A 17793-nucleotide genomic window follows, 5' to 3' on the forward strand; every position below is an offset into this window, starting at 1 on the left:
CAGAAACAGTATACCCAAGTCTTGTTTTTTCGAGACAAACATTGCCAAAGGTGAGTAACAACATGTAGATTGTTCATATTTGTTTAAGTTAACATTCCTTTTTCTATTTCTATCTGTTCAATAAGGGTTAAATATAACAGGAACTGTAAATTAAAACAGCATTAATTGTACTAGTATAAAAGTGTAAACCCATAGCTCCAAACTAATACCGGATATATGTAAAGTATGTTAAGACATATTCTAATATGACGTGCTTCTTTCACTTTGTTAACAACACTGTGATAAAATTCTCGATATATCTATACTTAGCGCAGACTCAGAGATGTACATAATAATGGCGCATTAAAGTCATTCCAAAATAGGTGAAGGTTTTTCCATTGTGTGAACCCTCCAAATTCGGTTAATATTGCATTAAAATGTAGTTTTTAGGTCGGTGTTGTTTTATTTTCTATTCTATTGCATTATTTGCACATTAACTGATTTCAGTAAGTCGAAATGGTGGCTCCTTCGTTACAAAATGTTAACTGTGGATTTGACGGTAGCTTACGAGAAAAAAATGTAAATCAAAAAATGGCAAATGTTGGGGTTGAGAATTAAAAGAATTAAACACATTTTTTTCTAGCAGTTATTTAAGAAATAATTCATGCAAGCTATAGATTTATTGGAAATTTTTAGCTTTATCTAACCGGAGGTAAAATTGAACAGCCGCACACACGGCATACCCATCCTCGCTTCAGATTTTTGAATGACCGTTTTTAGCTAGCCGGAAAATCCATAGACTGTTACACAACAGATAATCAAACCTGTTCAATACATATTGTACTATGAAGGAAGGAACAAGTTGCATGTATGAAATAGTTTATTCATAGCCATTTCAAATATGTATAATAATATATACATATAAATATATACCATATAATCTTACAAAAAACAATAAAATATAATTATGTAAAGAAAGCATAAACCATAACTCCTAGCATAAAAAAAAACATCCCATGCCTCAAAAAGAAATTGTACTATCAGGAAGATAATCAGATCTAAAACCTGGATAAAATTACCCCATGCAAATCATTTACTGCTTCATTATAATAACTTAAAGGGAGACAATTCATATCAATATTACTTCAAAATTAATGGATTAACTATTTGATCTGACAATATGTTACAATAAACCAATAAAAAATAAACCATACTTTCAGATTAATAATTTGGTGATTGTTACTTAGTCAAGTCCTTTGACTAGGAAAACTGGGTAAAAGTTAGAACTATATGATCTACATTCAAAAAGGAATAACAACAAAACTTGGTTCAGCAATCTATATACCAGGTATAATCAGAAGATTTGTCATATTATTTAAGATAATTGTGCTACAATATAAATACCAGCAAGCAAGCAACTTTTTGACAGCAGAAACAATCTAACTAAAAACTTCATATTTTTAACAGCATTTTTTTCCAAGAATTAAGCCTTTTAACCATGTCATGAAGAGATAAATTACACAATATCTTATTTTACATTTAAAAATAACTTCAATAAAAATATTTCTTAACCTTCCCTATTAATTGTCATGAATGAAAATATCTATGCACCAAATATTCCCCATAACCATCAATATATATCAAATAGTATAAAAATCACAAAGAACTGTTATCAACACATGTAGATAATAACCAGTCACCGTCATAATCTTCTCAAAGGGTGATGATATATTCTACTTTATTACTATGTAGGAAAGATAAGAGTGTTAATGGTGGAGACATTTAAAAATGGGTGTAAACCTGTGGATTTCTATCTGTAAATGAGCAGAAATTATCACAATTGACAAATATATAATTCAAATAAACTCTTAAGTAAAAAAAAAAAATTTATATAAGTAATTAGCACAAATTAAAAATGAATTTATCATAGTTGAAATAGAAGTCACTGTTTTCTTTTAGGTCCCTTATGATCATAAAGATCCTCATGTTTCTAAGTATTTATACATCCCTGGCTTTCAGATGTGTAGGTTTGAGCACTCCTTATGAAAGTCATTCTGAAGCACGAACTTTATAACCTGCTTTTTTCATTATACAACTCAATTTCATGATGCATGTAAGGAAGTTCTTTAGAATGTACTTAAATATGTATTTGATGAAAAAAAAAACCATGAAATTATATTATATGCAAAACTTATATTATCCGGTATGAATATGAAAAAAACTAAGCTTCTTCTGAATGAAGACATTTTTTTTTATCTATAAAAGGTCAATTTGTTTCATTAAAATAGTATTAATTTGTCCTGCTATCAAATAAACTTCTTTTTTTATTCTCACTGGTACAATGTATTATTGACTCTTTCTGCTTAAGTCCAGGATTCTCAAAGAAATCATCCTTTAGTTAATGAAAATGATGAAAAAAAACACTTTATTACTTCGGTGCTTAGAAAGTGCTTTTCTTAATTTAACTTTATCAGTAACACTCAAACCCTAAAATTCTTAAGACAAGGAAGTATAAAACCTGAATACACGGGAGGCTCTAGAACAAAAGAATTTCTATTTTCCTTTTGTTTTTATCTGATTCATTCTTCAAAACAAAAACAGTTCTTCAAATAAAACATGTGTTATCACCAGGCTTTAAATATTAAGGGAGCATCCAAAGATGGCTGTTTAGTATATTTTACTATATTGCTATATACGTTAGTATTACAAGGATTATACAAGTGAACTATATACTTTAATATATAAATATATGTATAATTAACCACAATATATAATGATACCTGAAAGATACTTTTTCACCTTAGAAACTGATAACCAGTTTTTGAGATGTGGCACTTAAGTAATATGTAATAATGGAAAATTAATATCTAAAGAAAAAGATGATAAAATGTAAGGTGTGACACATAAGCAATAAGGATGGAAAAAAAAAAAAAATAAAATAAAAATTAATAAACTGTAAGGCTAGTAATAAAGTTATATGGACAAAATGATGGCACACAAAACCTTCTTTATTACAATAGAACTAATGAGGTGAATAGGTATAAGTGGCTTTTTATTAAAAGTTGGTATTAAAATTTTTGGTTTAATGCCACCATGAAGATGGATAACCTTTTTTCATTGGTTCTAGTTTCATTGCCCTCTCTGAAAAGTATGAAATGTTTGTCATTGGTTTCTAAGCCCCCTCTGAGAAGTATGGACAAATAAAGAGTGAATAAATAAACATATATAATCACACCCCACTGTTGGTCTATCAATAAAAATATTAGTGTTCTGTGAAAGTGTTCACATAATGATTAGAAGCTACAGAAACAAAAGTATTAATATCAGGTCCTATCATATTAAATCTTTTAGTAGTTTGCTACATAAATACATTTGACACACAGATGTTAACAAAACAAATATCAACAAGTTAATAAAATAACAGAATATATGTACATATATTAAAAAAATGTTCCTGATCTCTGTCTTAAATAACATGTGACCATTTGATTTAATTAAATGACTAGCACTTAAGTAAATTATATCAAATGATATTTTCTTAAAAATAATCTTTTCAGTCCTTGAAAATAAGTTTGAAAGGTTCAATGTGGTCAATCAAAACATTTTTAATGCAATAAATGAATGTTTTTACATTACAACTTTCTGAAATGTTCGAACACAAGTTATAAATAAGATAAATCTGATATTATATTAGGAAGTTTTTTAGTCTGCATAAGGTAAGCTTCATATTCATCTAAAAAATCATTAGGTATTCATAAAAGTTTGTTCATATGGCAGCAGTTTGTGAATAAATATTGCTTATTTAATACAAAGACGATTATACTTCACAATGGAAACAGTATGACATCAATTGTATTGCCTTTAAAATACATCAGACTCTAAACATTAAGAAAAATCTTAATGTTTGGGAATGAGGCCTAAAAATGTTGTGAAATCTGTAAGAAAATCACCAAGCTAATAGGCTCTCGATGTCATTACCCATTTTCTTTCATAAACAGGCCTGTTGATACTTGCAAAGATATATAATGACTTTTGATCAGAATCTTCACATTGACTAGTTTTTCAACAATAACAAAAAAAACTTTACCACTTTAATGCTGCCTGTACAAAGCTTGCAAACTATATAATTTTCTCTCAAAATTATCTATTCTATAAGGGGAACTTTTCTAAATAAAAAAAAAAAAAATGCTTTGCCACATGACCATGATATGCTGTCCCTCATTTTTCAACCACTAAAGTGTTGTTTTTTTTCAAGAATAATCTACTGAAAAATTGTACCAAATTTAACAGTTTTTTTTATTAGCTGTATTATTGCATTTAAATGTGATTAGATAAATTGTAAGAAAGCTAGACCTTATGTACAGCACATCGACCATTTTTTATAATCTGATAAAGTCCAATAACTCTGGAACAACAAATCAAAAGAATCATCAAAGTCAAATGGAAGCTAATAATCATTGATAGGACACTGTTTAAACTCCTTCAAAATATATGGCTACAAAATGAAAACTTGCTTTTATAATCACTTGTACGAATAACAAAAAACATATTTACGACTGATAATTCTTGATATTGTAAGTCTGAGACTGCTTGAAACAATGAACTTTACATTTTTTATTAGAATAAGATAAAGCACTTTGACGTAAAGGCACAAATAAAATAGAATTTATAATAAAATACAAAAATATAATGATAGGCAACATATGTTTCAATATCAACAATATCACATTCATAAAAATACATTTGACTTTTTGTGTTCTGGAATGATCTCAAAGTTGCTATACTTTTTCAAGTTTTCAACTGATTCCTTTATGTTAGATTACATGCATATAATTGCAATAATGAATAACCTGCTATGATGTTAGGGTAAGATCTTTGTTACCAAGATTACAGTTTCTATGTCTATAAAAAATACAGACTGTATTGATAATGTCTACTTTCATAATAGATGTATCTATATTGAGTTAAAACATTCCATGAAAAAAAAATAATAACTTATTATCTATGACTTTCAGCCCTCCAGCAGATTGCTGCTGAAAAAATGTTTTTGTAAAATATGTTTTTTTCAAAATTTAACTACGTATATGGTTCTGGCAGAGAGCAATTCCAAAACATAAATCAGATCTACACTTAGTTTGAACACATATGTTAATGGTTTAATTATGATTTATGTGGATATATACATATATAAACTCTACTTCTTAAAATGTTTAGAATTATCCTCTACCATCTGCTCTGTATTGTACATGAAAATAAGAATAATTCCAATGTATTAACTTTGGCCTTCCAGAAAAATACATAAACATAAAATTAAAATTAAAATGACAAAAAAAAAATGTATGTAATATTTATTTTCTTGACCTTGTACCTGAAAACTTTCATAAGCATATATTTAAGACTAAAAGTTGCTTTTTAATTGATTTTTTCAAACTAAACTTTACTGAAGCAATTTTTGAATTATATATCTCTACTAAATGTACCCACTTTATAATGATTGAGAATACATATTCTTATTCTTTGCACCACTATGCATAGCAATAGGAACATTCAGTACAACAAAATAAAATCTGATTTCTACAGTGTTCATCCAGATTCTGGCCACAATAAAGCAATGTCTACGCCATCTTTCTGGAATGTTGGACCACCATTGTTAGCTGTGGGACGTACACTAATTGTTCGTCTCTTCCCACCCAGCATACAAGGTATTGGTTTTAATGTCTGAACCTTCAATTCTTTGCTAAATCTATAAAAAAAAAAAAACAATAATGTGTAACTGATACATTTATTCCATTATAAGTTTTAATTACTATATTTCAAATTAAATTTAAATCTTCTTTCAGGTTTTTATTTTTTTTATATGTTTCATATGTAATTAAAAGAGCACCTGAAGGAAGAGGAAGTTATGATCATTTTACCTGTCAGTCTAGCAACATTGTACTTATAAATACTTATCTGGAATATTTGAAGAAATTATTTGTTTATCAAAACTTTAAAACATTCAAATTTTAACCTCCTTGATGGTCTTGAGAGTAGCATGCTCATCCTGAGTACAGTAAGTCATGGGTTTAATTGGAATTTGCTGCTACTCAGCTCAGCATGTATCATTTAACAGAAAAAGCAATGAGTGCTTTGATTATATTCAGATCTATGCTATATTGCAAGCTTGTCTATACCTTGACCATTGACATGATGATGACATAATATTCATGACCTTGATACATATTCAGCTTTTAGACAGCTTGCTGTCAATGAGATTTGTTAAGTATTTCATTTTACAGTGGAACATAAAAACTACTGAAATACCAAAATGTAACAGATGAAACTGATTAAAACTGACTGCAAATGTAACATCCAAATACTACTATATTTTCTGAAGAAAAAAAAATCTTCCCAAAATTTCTTTTTTTATGATCAGACATATCTGTTGTTGTTGGGATCAATTTGTCCCTTTTGTCTTAAAACTATTTACAACTAAAGAGTCCAAGCTATTCCAATGACAGAGCATCTCCAAATGTTAAATTTAGATAAGATATTGACACTAAGAGCAAAAATTTGACACATCAAAATTTAACCACTTTTTTTTTTATAGTAAAAACTGTCAAAATATCCCAATTATATCTTGATGACAAATTTATCAATATAAAAATAAGGAGATGTGGTGTAATTGCCAATGAGACAACTATCCACCAAAGTTCAAATGAAGTGGATGTAAGCAACAAGTGAATCTGTGAGCTACTGCTCACTAATGATACCCTCGCCCCGCTAAAAATAGGTTAACAGGAAGTTGTTGAGTGATGAATCTGAAAACGCATCACACGGTATAGCTGACTCATATAAATCCTGAAACCAAATTTCAGAAATCCTTGTAATGTAGTTCCTGAGAAAAATGTGACGAAAAATTTTCAACTTGGCTATCATGTGTAAAATGATACAAGTGTTCGGTAAACAGGAAGTTGTTGAGTGATGAATCTGAAAATGCATCACACGGTATAGCTGACTTATATAAACCCTAAAACTAATTTTCAGAAATCCTTGTATTGTAGTTCCTGAGAAAAATGTGACGAAAATTTTCAACTTGGCTATCATGTGTAAAATGATACAAGTGTTCAGTAAACAGGAAGTTGTTGAGTGATGAATCTGAAAACGCATCACACGGTATAGCTGACTTATATAAACCCTGAAACCAAATTTCAGAAATCCTTGTATTGTAGTTCCTGAGAAAAATGTGACGAAAATTTTCAACTTGGCTATCATGTGTAAAATGATACAAGTGTTCAGTAAACAGGAAGTTGTTGAGTGATGAATCTGAAAACGCATCACACAGTATAGCTGATTATATAAACCCTGAAAGACCATAACTCTGCACAAAATTATCAGACTGGAACAAAATTCCAACTTGATCTGTAACTTGTCATGATACAACTATATACTAATTATCAAATCAATATCTTCAAGGATGACAAACAAACCTACCACTAAATTCTTCAAACAATTTATCAAAGAAAAGGAAAAAAATCCAAAATGTCATTTTGTCTTTTAAAAAATGAGTTATTTCCCTTTGAACAGAAATCTACTAATTAATAAGTATTTCATCAAAAATTTAATTCTTGGGAAAGGGCTTTAACTGAACAAAGAGAAAAGCTAAAATCGTGAAAATTGAACTTGACCTGTAACTTGTCATGATAAATCAATAAACCAAATATCAAATCAATATCTTCAAGCACGAAGAAAAAAAGTCTGGAAAACTGATTTGCCGGACTGACAGATGGACAGACAGACAGACGGACGGAGTGCAAGCCTAAAGTCCCCTTCGACTTTGTCGGTAGGGGATTAATAATCAAGCTCCTCTAACTTGGTCTCAAGTCTAACTTATGAAGGTTATTCAAGAAACATGTGTTGTTCACAAGGAAATCATATCATCATATGAACATGTACTTGTTCTGATATTTCCAAAAGTTAAAGCTTTCCGTGACTTTCCACCTTCCGTGACTTTCGTTGCAGGCGAGACAACAATGACAGCATATTACCGGATCAATATTTAAACATTTCTTTCGTGTAATAATTTTTCATATTAAAGTGGTTGTTTGTATGATGGTTGCTTAATGTTCATTGGTAAAATAACATGCATAAACAGGACAAGAAAATATTAATAAGTTATGATAACAACTTGCTCTTTTACACCATTTTTTGCTCTTACTCTTTAATATCACATGCTTAGTAGAAATGAAACAAATAACAATTTTAAATCTGTTGGTTTGACCCAGACAGGGATTGAACCAAGAACATTACCACAGATAAAGTTTTAAGTTAAACTAAACAGACATTATAGACAAAGAAGTATATAATAGAATTATATAAGTTTTTACAGTAGAAGTTAATTGTGAAGAGTAGGAGTTAATTGTGAAGAGTAGAAGTTTACTGTGAGGAGTAGAAGTTTTAAATTGTGAAGACTTGCAAGGTCATCTATCCTAAAATATTTTACCTGTAACAAATGTCGAGTTTAGAATAAATAAACAGCTGCGCCATGAGCGCATGATACGCCTGTCGTCTTGTTTGTGAGGTTTTATGCAATAATCATAAATTGTTTCTGAGATACGGCACGACATGTGAAAACCCCACTTTTTTTATAAAAAAATCAATAACTCTAAAATAAAATTTTGAATCATCACCAAAAAGTATACAGATCTTTAGATTAATATAATTAAGAAGTGTGTAAAGTTTTAAGCAATAATCATAAATCATTTTTGAGATACGGCGCGACATGTGAAAAAAAACACCCCCCTGTTTTAGTTACAAAGTCCCGTAACTTAAAAAGTTTTTTTCACCAAAATGTATACAGATCCTTTGACCATCATAAGAAGCAACTATGTTAAGTTTCATGAAATTTGAATAAGTCGTTCTCAAGTTATGGTGGGACATGTGGACACCGGACAGACGGACAGACAGACAGACAGACAGACAGACGCCGTACATTTGTATACCATAATACATCCCATCAAAATTTTGACCGGCGTATAAAAATTACTGAACCTTAATTTATTATATATTTTGAGTAGTTTTGAACATAATATAGAAGACTTACAATTGCCACTGTCTGCCTAGGGTACCTATAAATTCTCCAACTCTCTCCTCCTTGCTAGGATTCTGAAGACAGACTACCAGATCATTCTCTGATGAGAGATGTATGGCTACTAACTGATCTTTACCAGGTGAAACACTCAGACCTGTTACCTGTCAATAAACAAGTGAAATGATTTATTTCAAAAGATGCCACTATCTAAGATTATATTCCTGAAGCGTTTGAGAACAGGATAGATTGATTAGCCATGAATGTGAAAAGGTATAGTTTGCACACTTACACCTTGCTTACTGATTTGTAGTCACTGAGAGAAATGCAAAGAAAATTTCATGAGACAAGACACAAAGACAGAGGTAAACCAGAACACCCCTCCTTCTAAGGAGGAAGAGGGGATAACAATATGGAACACATAATAACTGATGTGTAAAATATGTAAAATTTTCAACATTGAAAATAACAGTGACCTGCTTGAAGTGTTTTCCTGTCTCTCAGATGAAAGGCAACAACAAATAATTTTTAACCAATTTATTTTTTTATCTGAATAAGTGTTTCTTAGTTGCTGTTTGTAGAATAACATAGTCTGACAAAATTGATGCACTTTTAATAGTGTTTACAATATTGTACATGATTGATACCATACTTTAAGGGGACTCTAAAGATAAAATGAAGTGCTAAGTTTTTTCATTTACATTGTTACAAGTTGATTATGTCGTGGATGTAAATAAATAAATATTATCCTTTTCTGATAAAAAAATATTTCAAAATTTCAAATTGACCTGCAAAATACCCAAAGGACTCACTTTTATTTTAATTTTGGATTTTTTGTTTAAACAGTTGTTTTCCACCAAATAGTGCAATGAAAGAGTTGGTAATTCAATTACTATCTAAAGTATGAAGAATGCATTCGCAAACACTCAAATGGCCAGGTTGCACAGAATGTTTATCAACAATGGAGAGTGGTTTCTAATGAATATCTAAAAATACGGAAATATAAAATGGGAAAAAGTCCATTAGTGTGTAATTTTTCCATGATCTGAAATAACAAAAGCTGGTTTTGCACTTTTTGCAGCTAGCCAAAAATAATGGAATTCTATGTAGTAAAATACCTTTAACGTGTGGGAATCTTGTCGGAATCTGCATTGAATGTTGAGAAACAGACAATTTGATTAAAAAAAAAAACTGAATTGAATATAGCCTCTACCTAACAACTTATATAAAGGTTTAATACTGGAAAACTTTCTAATGTAGATCTTATCAACATATGTAAATTAATGTGTACCTCCTACACTGTCCCTTCTTTTTCAGCTTCTACAAGTAATGTCTTTTTATGTATTTTGAACCTTAAAATCAAAATAAAACTCATACTCCTTAAAAAATCACGTTTTTTTTCCTACCATACCCTATGTCCTAAACCTCATATGCATACGTACATTTTGTTTAAACAATAAAACTACGTAACAAAGCTTAAGAATGTTGAAGAAGATGAACAAATTAGATTTTTCAATAAATATTAGTTTCCGAACCTCAGATACTGGTATTCCTTTCCTCATGGGTTTGAATTTCTTCTTTGGATCCAACTTGTAAATGAATTTGTCTGTGACAGCAATGGATCTATCAGCTGGCTTACTGTGCTTATTAATCTATAAATAATGTACAACTTACAAATGTAATTTTAAATAATACTACTTTTTGTAGAAATCTGTGGCAGGAAATCTTCATACAAGTATAATTCTTAAATTTTGCATATCTACAAATACTTGAATCAGGATTGGTCCGTTAGAATTTTTCCCCTTGGTTTACACTTCGATAGACAATGTTGCTGAAACTACTTTCGTAAACTTCACTGTGATCTATTCAGGCGTGATACACAGGCATGGGATCCAAGGGTTCTAATAAAATTGACATAAAAAAACAAATTTGTAACTGTTATAACAAATAAAAGGAAAATGTGTCTATGGGCCATAGATGTCCCGCTTGTAAATATGCACGATTCAACTTCCACATACAGATGCAGGATCCACGTAGTTGAGACCGTTTTGTGGTAATAAGCGTCTCTTACTCACAAACTTTACTTTTTGTGAGTTAATCACCCCAGTTTACGCATCAATAACCTCTAGAAAGAATGTGTTTAATCCATTAATAAATGACATCAAAGATAAGCAAGCTATTTCATTTTATATAAACCATTGCATATAATCTTTAAAATCAGTTAAAAATATAATAAGTCACATGAATAATGTAGTTAGCTGCATTTAGTGTGTTGGAAGACTAATTAATTCATTAATTTTACTCTTAGTGATCAATCTTTCCAATCAGAGTCAACACAGAAAGACTAAAAAATTGACAACCCAAAAGCCATTTAAAACATGCAAGTAAAAAATAAATGCCTTAATAGCTATCATTACCTTTTTAACCATACAGGAGAAGATTATTTTGGTAAATTTATCTTGCGTCTTTAAATGGTTCATTTTGACAACAAAATCCATGGTATTACTGTTATCTTTACTCTGAAATGACAGTCAATAAATTAGATCATTCAATACCATTCTAGATTAAGTCTCTGATCAGTAAGTATGATCAATGCATTGATCACTGATCGATTTTCATTTCAGCATGCCTTAAACTGTTTCAATAAAAAAACTAATTTAAATTTTCTACTCTTTTTTTACCTAAGGATATAACAGTCTCTTGTTTTAATAAATACTTCTGATCAGGATATTTTATTTTCTATTAATGAATATATAAAAAAAAAATCTTAGGGTAGTGATGAGCCCCCTCCAGTAAACAAGTAAATTGTGATGGGTTTTTTAATTTAAATATAGCTTTTACCAACAGAAGGCAGAAATTTACAGATGCACTACTCAGCTATCCCAAAACTGTAAGGGGTTTTCAAGTAAGAGAGCAGAAACAATTTTTTTACATGTGCAAAAATGAGTGACTAAGTTGAACTTAGTTTTTAGCTATGACTTTCACTGTAGGGTTTTCTTATTTTATAGTACACACCATTTAGTAGTGGTGAATAATCCTGTCAAAATTTAGTACTCAACTCCAAGGAATTAGATTGAAGAGCGGAAACTATTTGTGACAAATGGACGGACCAATGCGCAAGCTGATTACCATACGCCTTCAGTCAATTAATTAGCGGGCACTTATTATTTGCCAGATGTGAACAAAGTAAAATTAATTAGCAGAATTTACAGATTTTTGTTAAGATAATTTAGATTTTTGTTAGGCTAATTTTAAGCATATAAAACAGACAGAAAATTGTATGCTATTTAATAAAATTATATGTTTTTTTAAACAATATTTAATACTGAAATAGAGTTAGAATAGAAAACAAATAAAAATAAACATTTCATATATTTGAAGATATTCCAAATATATTTATATACAGTACATGTACAATATATACAAAGAAGGATAACTCCAAAGACTCCTTTACAAAATGACAAGTCAATAAAAAACATCTATAACACAATAAACACCTACACAACCCAATATTTACCAAATATTTAAATAAACACCTCTCATTTATATAAAACTAAAGCTTGAATATAAGTTGCATTTTAGCTGTATTTTTGCAAAATGACATGCATTAAAATATCCTTATATGAACAATTATAAATTTCATTATCAACTGGTAAAGTTGCCCTGAAATGAATTTATCTACATTTGATAGACATTAACTAGAAGACCCTAGGTATTTATTCTCAATCTTAATTACTATACATATAACTTAATTTCTAATTCATAAACTTGGTCATTTGCATGTGTGCCACACTGCAAGCTTAACAAGTGCTACAGAAGGACAGAATTAGAAGAGACGTGTTGAAACTCGCTGACAAAGAGAAAGCAAACAATTTCAGATTAATCTGTATTTTGATTGTTAATTACAATATTGTACAACACATTTCCTTGCATACAGGAAATATTTTAACACATTGCACACATGTTTCTACAAATGTGTAGTGCTTATTTAATATAAAGCAGCTTTTAATCATTAAGTCTACATCTCATTTTATTTTAATATTTCAGTTTTCCTTTTAAAATGATAAAATAAATAATAGAGATCTCCAAGTTAGAGAATGAGACCTCTATTTAAAAGATATTGCTGTGCTCTTAAATCTCAAGTATGAACATATCATTTCAACAAATTTGCTATAAAAATATATTCTGGCAGCTAAAAATAATAATATAAAACTTCTTTTGAACCATGTTGACTAATGGTAAATACTGACATTTTATTAAAAATTATATTTTTTTATGTCTAGCAATTTTATAAATCATATAACTATCATAATTGTGCGCAGCCTATGGTTTCAGTGGAAATATGAGCAAATTTTATTATACCTTCACATTTCTTCATCTTAATTATAAAACATGTTAAATAAAAATAGACTTTTCCACTGAAACCTACAAATCAACATGCAATAATCTAATATACCTTTACCTCAGCTGATTCCTGTTTAAAATCATCAAATAATTTCTTAAATTCATTTGTAAACAAGCTAACAGCAAATAGACTGAACTTGTGCATAAAAGCCTATTTCGAAACTTTCTGGAATTTAAATAAAATCAGAAAGAAAGTGACTCGAAAGACAAAAATATCCAACAAAAGCAAATAGAAATTTTTTCGAAATGAATTAAGAACCCCTTTCTTTTTGCTTACTAATCAAAACTGTTCATAATTATTTTACAGTAAACCTTATTGGTGGGTTTGCTTTTCTTCAAAAATTTTCTTCAAGTAGTTTGTACTGTTTCTTTCTTAAAATGCTTCAAATTCTGGTTGGGAAATGCTCCACAATTTCTGTGAAAGAATTTGTTTTCCTAATCAAATGCAAAATCAGATAGCTAAGAGGAGCTATGGCTTTGAGCCCTTGGTCATATTAACTGTTTTTGGTGAAAATGAAAACCAAAGGTTTTTTTCTTGTTAGCTTTTAAAGAATATGTGAGTTTTCTTAGGAAGATGTGTGTGAACTGCTATCTACAAATAATATAAGCAGAACTGGCCATTAATGTTTTGGTATGGAAAACCCCAAAATTTACCAAGATCAAAAGTTAAAATATCCGTTGCACAACTTCAGGTCCTGTAGAAGAATTTGTGCAAGTACTGGTTGATTTCGAAAAGGCGTGGAATAACAATCTGATAGAAGAAAAGCTTACTTTTAGTCCATAGTTTTGGTATGGAAAATCCCATAAGTCATTCAGATCAAAAATTATAACAGCAGGTACACAACTTCATGTACTATAGAAGAATCTTGTTGAATTTTGTTAAATTCTTTTCTTACAGCTGCAGATTTACATAAAGTTTGACACAGTCAATGACTGAAGACTACAAAAAAAGATCCCTGGCAGGGGACCTAATAAGACATGATCTGTGCTCCAGTTTATAAGAAAATACTTAAACTTTTAAATCTATGGACCAACCTTCACAGAATGATTTCATTGGAAAGAAAGGTTAAATGTACACTGAATGATTTCATGGGTAAAAATAGTAAAATGCAATCATCACAACTAAGCAATATTATTTTAGAAATAATAAAAGAACATAGTTCCAATGTCCCCAACGTTGCGCATATTTTATCTATCCAAGGTACAAGGGCAATAACTAAATAAAACACTTTTGTTTTGTTTTTTAAAACTTTTATAAATATCTTGGAGAAATGAAGGCTCCAGAGGAAATGGAATGCGATTTCCATTATAATTAATATTTCCAAGGGGCATAACTCATTAAAAGTATTTGATCAGCACTTATTTCAGAAAGTGTTAAAGACATTGATGATATAAACCTATTATATAAAATTCATAAAAACCTCGAAAGAATTGTTGTATACATGAGAGCGCTAACACTAATTTTCCATATAATTAATATTTCCAAGGGGCATAACTCTTTTAAAACAATTGATCAGCACTGATTTTCAAATTCGTCAAAGACATAATTTACTAATATAAACCTATGATATAAGTTTCGTAAAATTCTGGCAAGAATTCTACACATGAGAGCATTAACAATTCAATTTTCCATATAATTATTGTTTCCAAGGGGCATAACTCTTTCAAAAATAATTGGTCGGCACTGATTTTTGAACTTGTCCAAGACATTGCTGATATAAACCTATGATATCAGTTTCATAAAAATCTTGCAAGAATTGTAACGTGAGAGTGCTAACTAGACCCGACCAGACAATTAATGATCAAAGGAAATAGTTCATAGTCCCCTTCAAAGAAAGTCGTATAAATCAAAGGTACCCAAAAACAGTGTTCTTCTAGAAAAAAAAATCTAAACAAATTCATTATTTCATAAACTCTTTCTGAGCAGCTTTTCCATTTATTTACAACTATTTTTCATAAAAATATTGTATTTCCTTAAATATGATTTTGTGAAGTGCATTTCAGACCAGCATGCATTAACCAAATAATAACATCAAAATTAAAGCATGGAGAAGTTTTAATCTGACATAAAAACTTACTTGGGCGAGGTAATTGCCTTCCCATTTTCTTCTGTAACCCCACTCTGGCCTCTGACCTTTCAATAAATCTTGTGCCACTGTCTTTAACCGTAATTCTGGCCACTCTGACTTTGGATGACCTTTAAGGATCATGTTTGCTCGCCATCTAAAAGCAATGTTTTTTTTAATACATCACATTTTTATGTTTGGGTCTCTTCTTTGTTGAATTTATTTACAAACCAACAACCAATGTTAGACAGCATAAGTTAAAGCATTCTTTGATACAATATTATCTATTATTACGTTGGTTGCAATGAAATACCATGTTAAATAAAAACCGAGAATTTCAAGACATTGTCAATGAAGTTGCATCAAAATGAATTGGGAATGCGTAAAATAAGAATTAGTTCCTTTTATTTTTCTATTCTTTTTTTATTAAAAAGCCCATACTCAATGTAATGAAATACCATTGGCTTTTAAGGGAACAAAAATGCATAAAAAATACTTAAAGAATAACAAATCAAATAATTCAAATATAGAAAAATGTTAAAATCATGACTGAACAACACTGATAATTAACTGATGCCCTACACGCATTTGTGAATTAATGTGTTGTTCGGTAACTCATTGAATATTTTTTCTATATTTAAATTTTTCTATTTGTTATAGTATAAGTATTTTTTATGCATTTTTTGTTCCCTTAAATGGCAATAGCATTGAATAAAGCGCTATTTCTGGATTGATTTTAGTGGGTTTTTTTTCACAGAAACTTTTGTTCTTTCACTTATGTAAATTAAAATCTGTAGAGTGTTCCCAGAAACCCTATACTTTGATTGTGATTGCTGCTGTCAGTGTAAAAGTGAAATGTTGACTGCAAAAAACTAAGTTCATTTATCTGTAAAGTGTGTAAACATGAAGAAAAATTAATTGAAAATTTTGTTCTGGATACGGTCTTCTGATCATAAAAAGATTCATAAATTTTTTAAAAGTTTTGACAAATCTATTGATGTCTAAAAACTTTAACCACAGACTGAACATAAATGTTGACGCCATCCAAAAACACACTCTGTAAGATCACTATGTCTCGCTTCTGTGAAATAATGTTGCAGGCTCAACAAAAGGGGACAGTGAATATTTATAAAACTTTTTAACCCGATTATGTTTGCAAGTCTGTTTCATATCAGGACTGTACCTGTTATTGATTGATAGATTAATTGTTGGTATTTAACACCACTTTCAGAACTATTGGTTACATTGTGGCGGTCAGTTTTTATTGGTGGAGGAAGCTGTTGTGTCAGGAGAAAACTACCAATGTTCTGCAACTAACAATCCTAGTCAATTTTAAAAAATTGGATTTGAACACAACTGGCATGTGTGAGCTCACCTCAGTGTAGACAGGCTAGTGATAGAGTAGATAAACTTCTTAGACCACTTGACCACAGAGGCCCTACCTGTAATTGAGCATTCCATCTCAATACAATTTAGAATCTCTATCAGTATGGCATGCTATAAAGTTTGACTTCTATAGCAGTTATAAGCATACCTGTGATGAACTACTTGTAACATTTTGACCATTCCTTCTAGCACACTTGGTGGGTTTGGCCACACAACACTCTTCCCATAATCCTTCATTCTCTTCACATTTCTAAAAATAAAATGATTTTAAGTCATTTTATCTTTGGAAGTCATTGTTACTTTGTATTTTTTTTAGGGGCAGCACATTTCAATTGTTTTTTTTGTTGTTTTATTTTATAAACTGCATATCTTATTGTTAGTACCAATAACTAATCAATCAAAGGTTTGGTATGATAAGGTCTTTTTTTGGGTCTTTAAATTAAAAAAAAAAAATAATAATAATATTAATTCAATAAAAACACTCAGATGTTCCACAGATATTCTTTCTTTTTTCCAATATAATTTTTTAAATTTTGTTATTGTGTCTTATATATATATATTTACAATTACTTAAGGGTTTCAAACTAAACCTGACTAAATAGCCTTGTCATTATTAGATATGATCCAAGGCCTAAACCAAAAAGATACTTTACTTCAAGTTATCTTATACAAAGATGTTAATGTGGATCCAATATCTTTTAGAGTACGACTTTGGCTCATAGTTAATTTTGCCAAAAACAGTAAAATGGTCATTTTGGTCTGATATGTTAATTCGAACATGTTTGTGTCACAGTGACATCACAACTGACATTTCTGTATTTGAAATAGTATTCAGATTATATAATCCTATTCATTTATCTGTAAAATAAGCAGAACTTTGTAAAGATTGAT

The 17793-nt window shown here is 29.8% G+C and overlaps 1 protein-coding gene across 4 annotated transcripts in view; it reads right to left on the reverse strand.

Annotated features, from left to right (window-relative positions):
* Positions 1 to 846: 846 nt before the first annotated feature.
* LOC127728447 (unconventional myosin-Id-like) overlaps positions 847 to 17793 on the reverse strand; it is a 62919-nt gene continuing 45972 nt past the window's right edge. For 2 of the 4 annotated variants that reach the window (XM_052235825.1, XM_052235823.1), the window contains 7 exons: positions 17051 to 17152; positions 15529 to 15673; positions 13503 to 13520; positions 11464 to 11565; positions 10582 to 10698; positions 9062 to 9210; positions 847 to 5722 (listed from right to left, as the gene is read on the reverse strand). In XM_052235825.1, the coding sequence (XP_052091785.1) occupies positions 5563 to 5722; positions 9062 to 9210; positions 10582 to 10698; positions 11464 to 11565; positions 13503 to 13520; positions 15529 to 15673; positions 17051 to 17152 (793 nt within the window). In that variant the 3' untranslated portion in view covers positions 847 to 5562. The remainder of the gene's footprint in view (positions 5723 to 9061; positions 9211 to 10581; positions 10699 to 11463; positions 11566 to 13502; positions 13521 to 15528; positions 15674 to 17050; positions 17153 to 17793) is intronic. The other 2 variants (XM_052235826.1, XM_052235824.1) reach the window with 1 other exon arrangement.

This window comes from Mytilus californianus, unplaced genomic scaffold (genome assembly GCF_021869535.1).
Source record: "Mytilus californianus isolate M0D057914Y unplaced genomic scaffold, xbMytCali1.0.p SCAF_2, whole genome shotgun sequence".
Classification (NCBI taxonomy): Eukaryota; Metazoa; Mollusca; class Bivalvia; order Mytilida; family Mytilidae; genus Mytilus; species Mytilus californianus.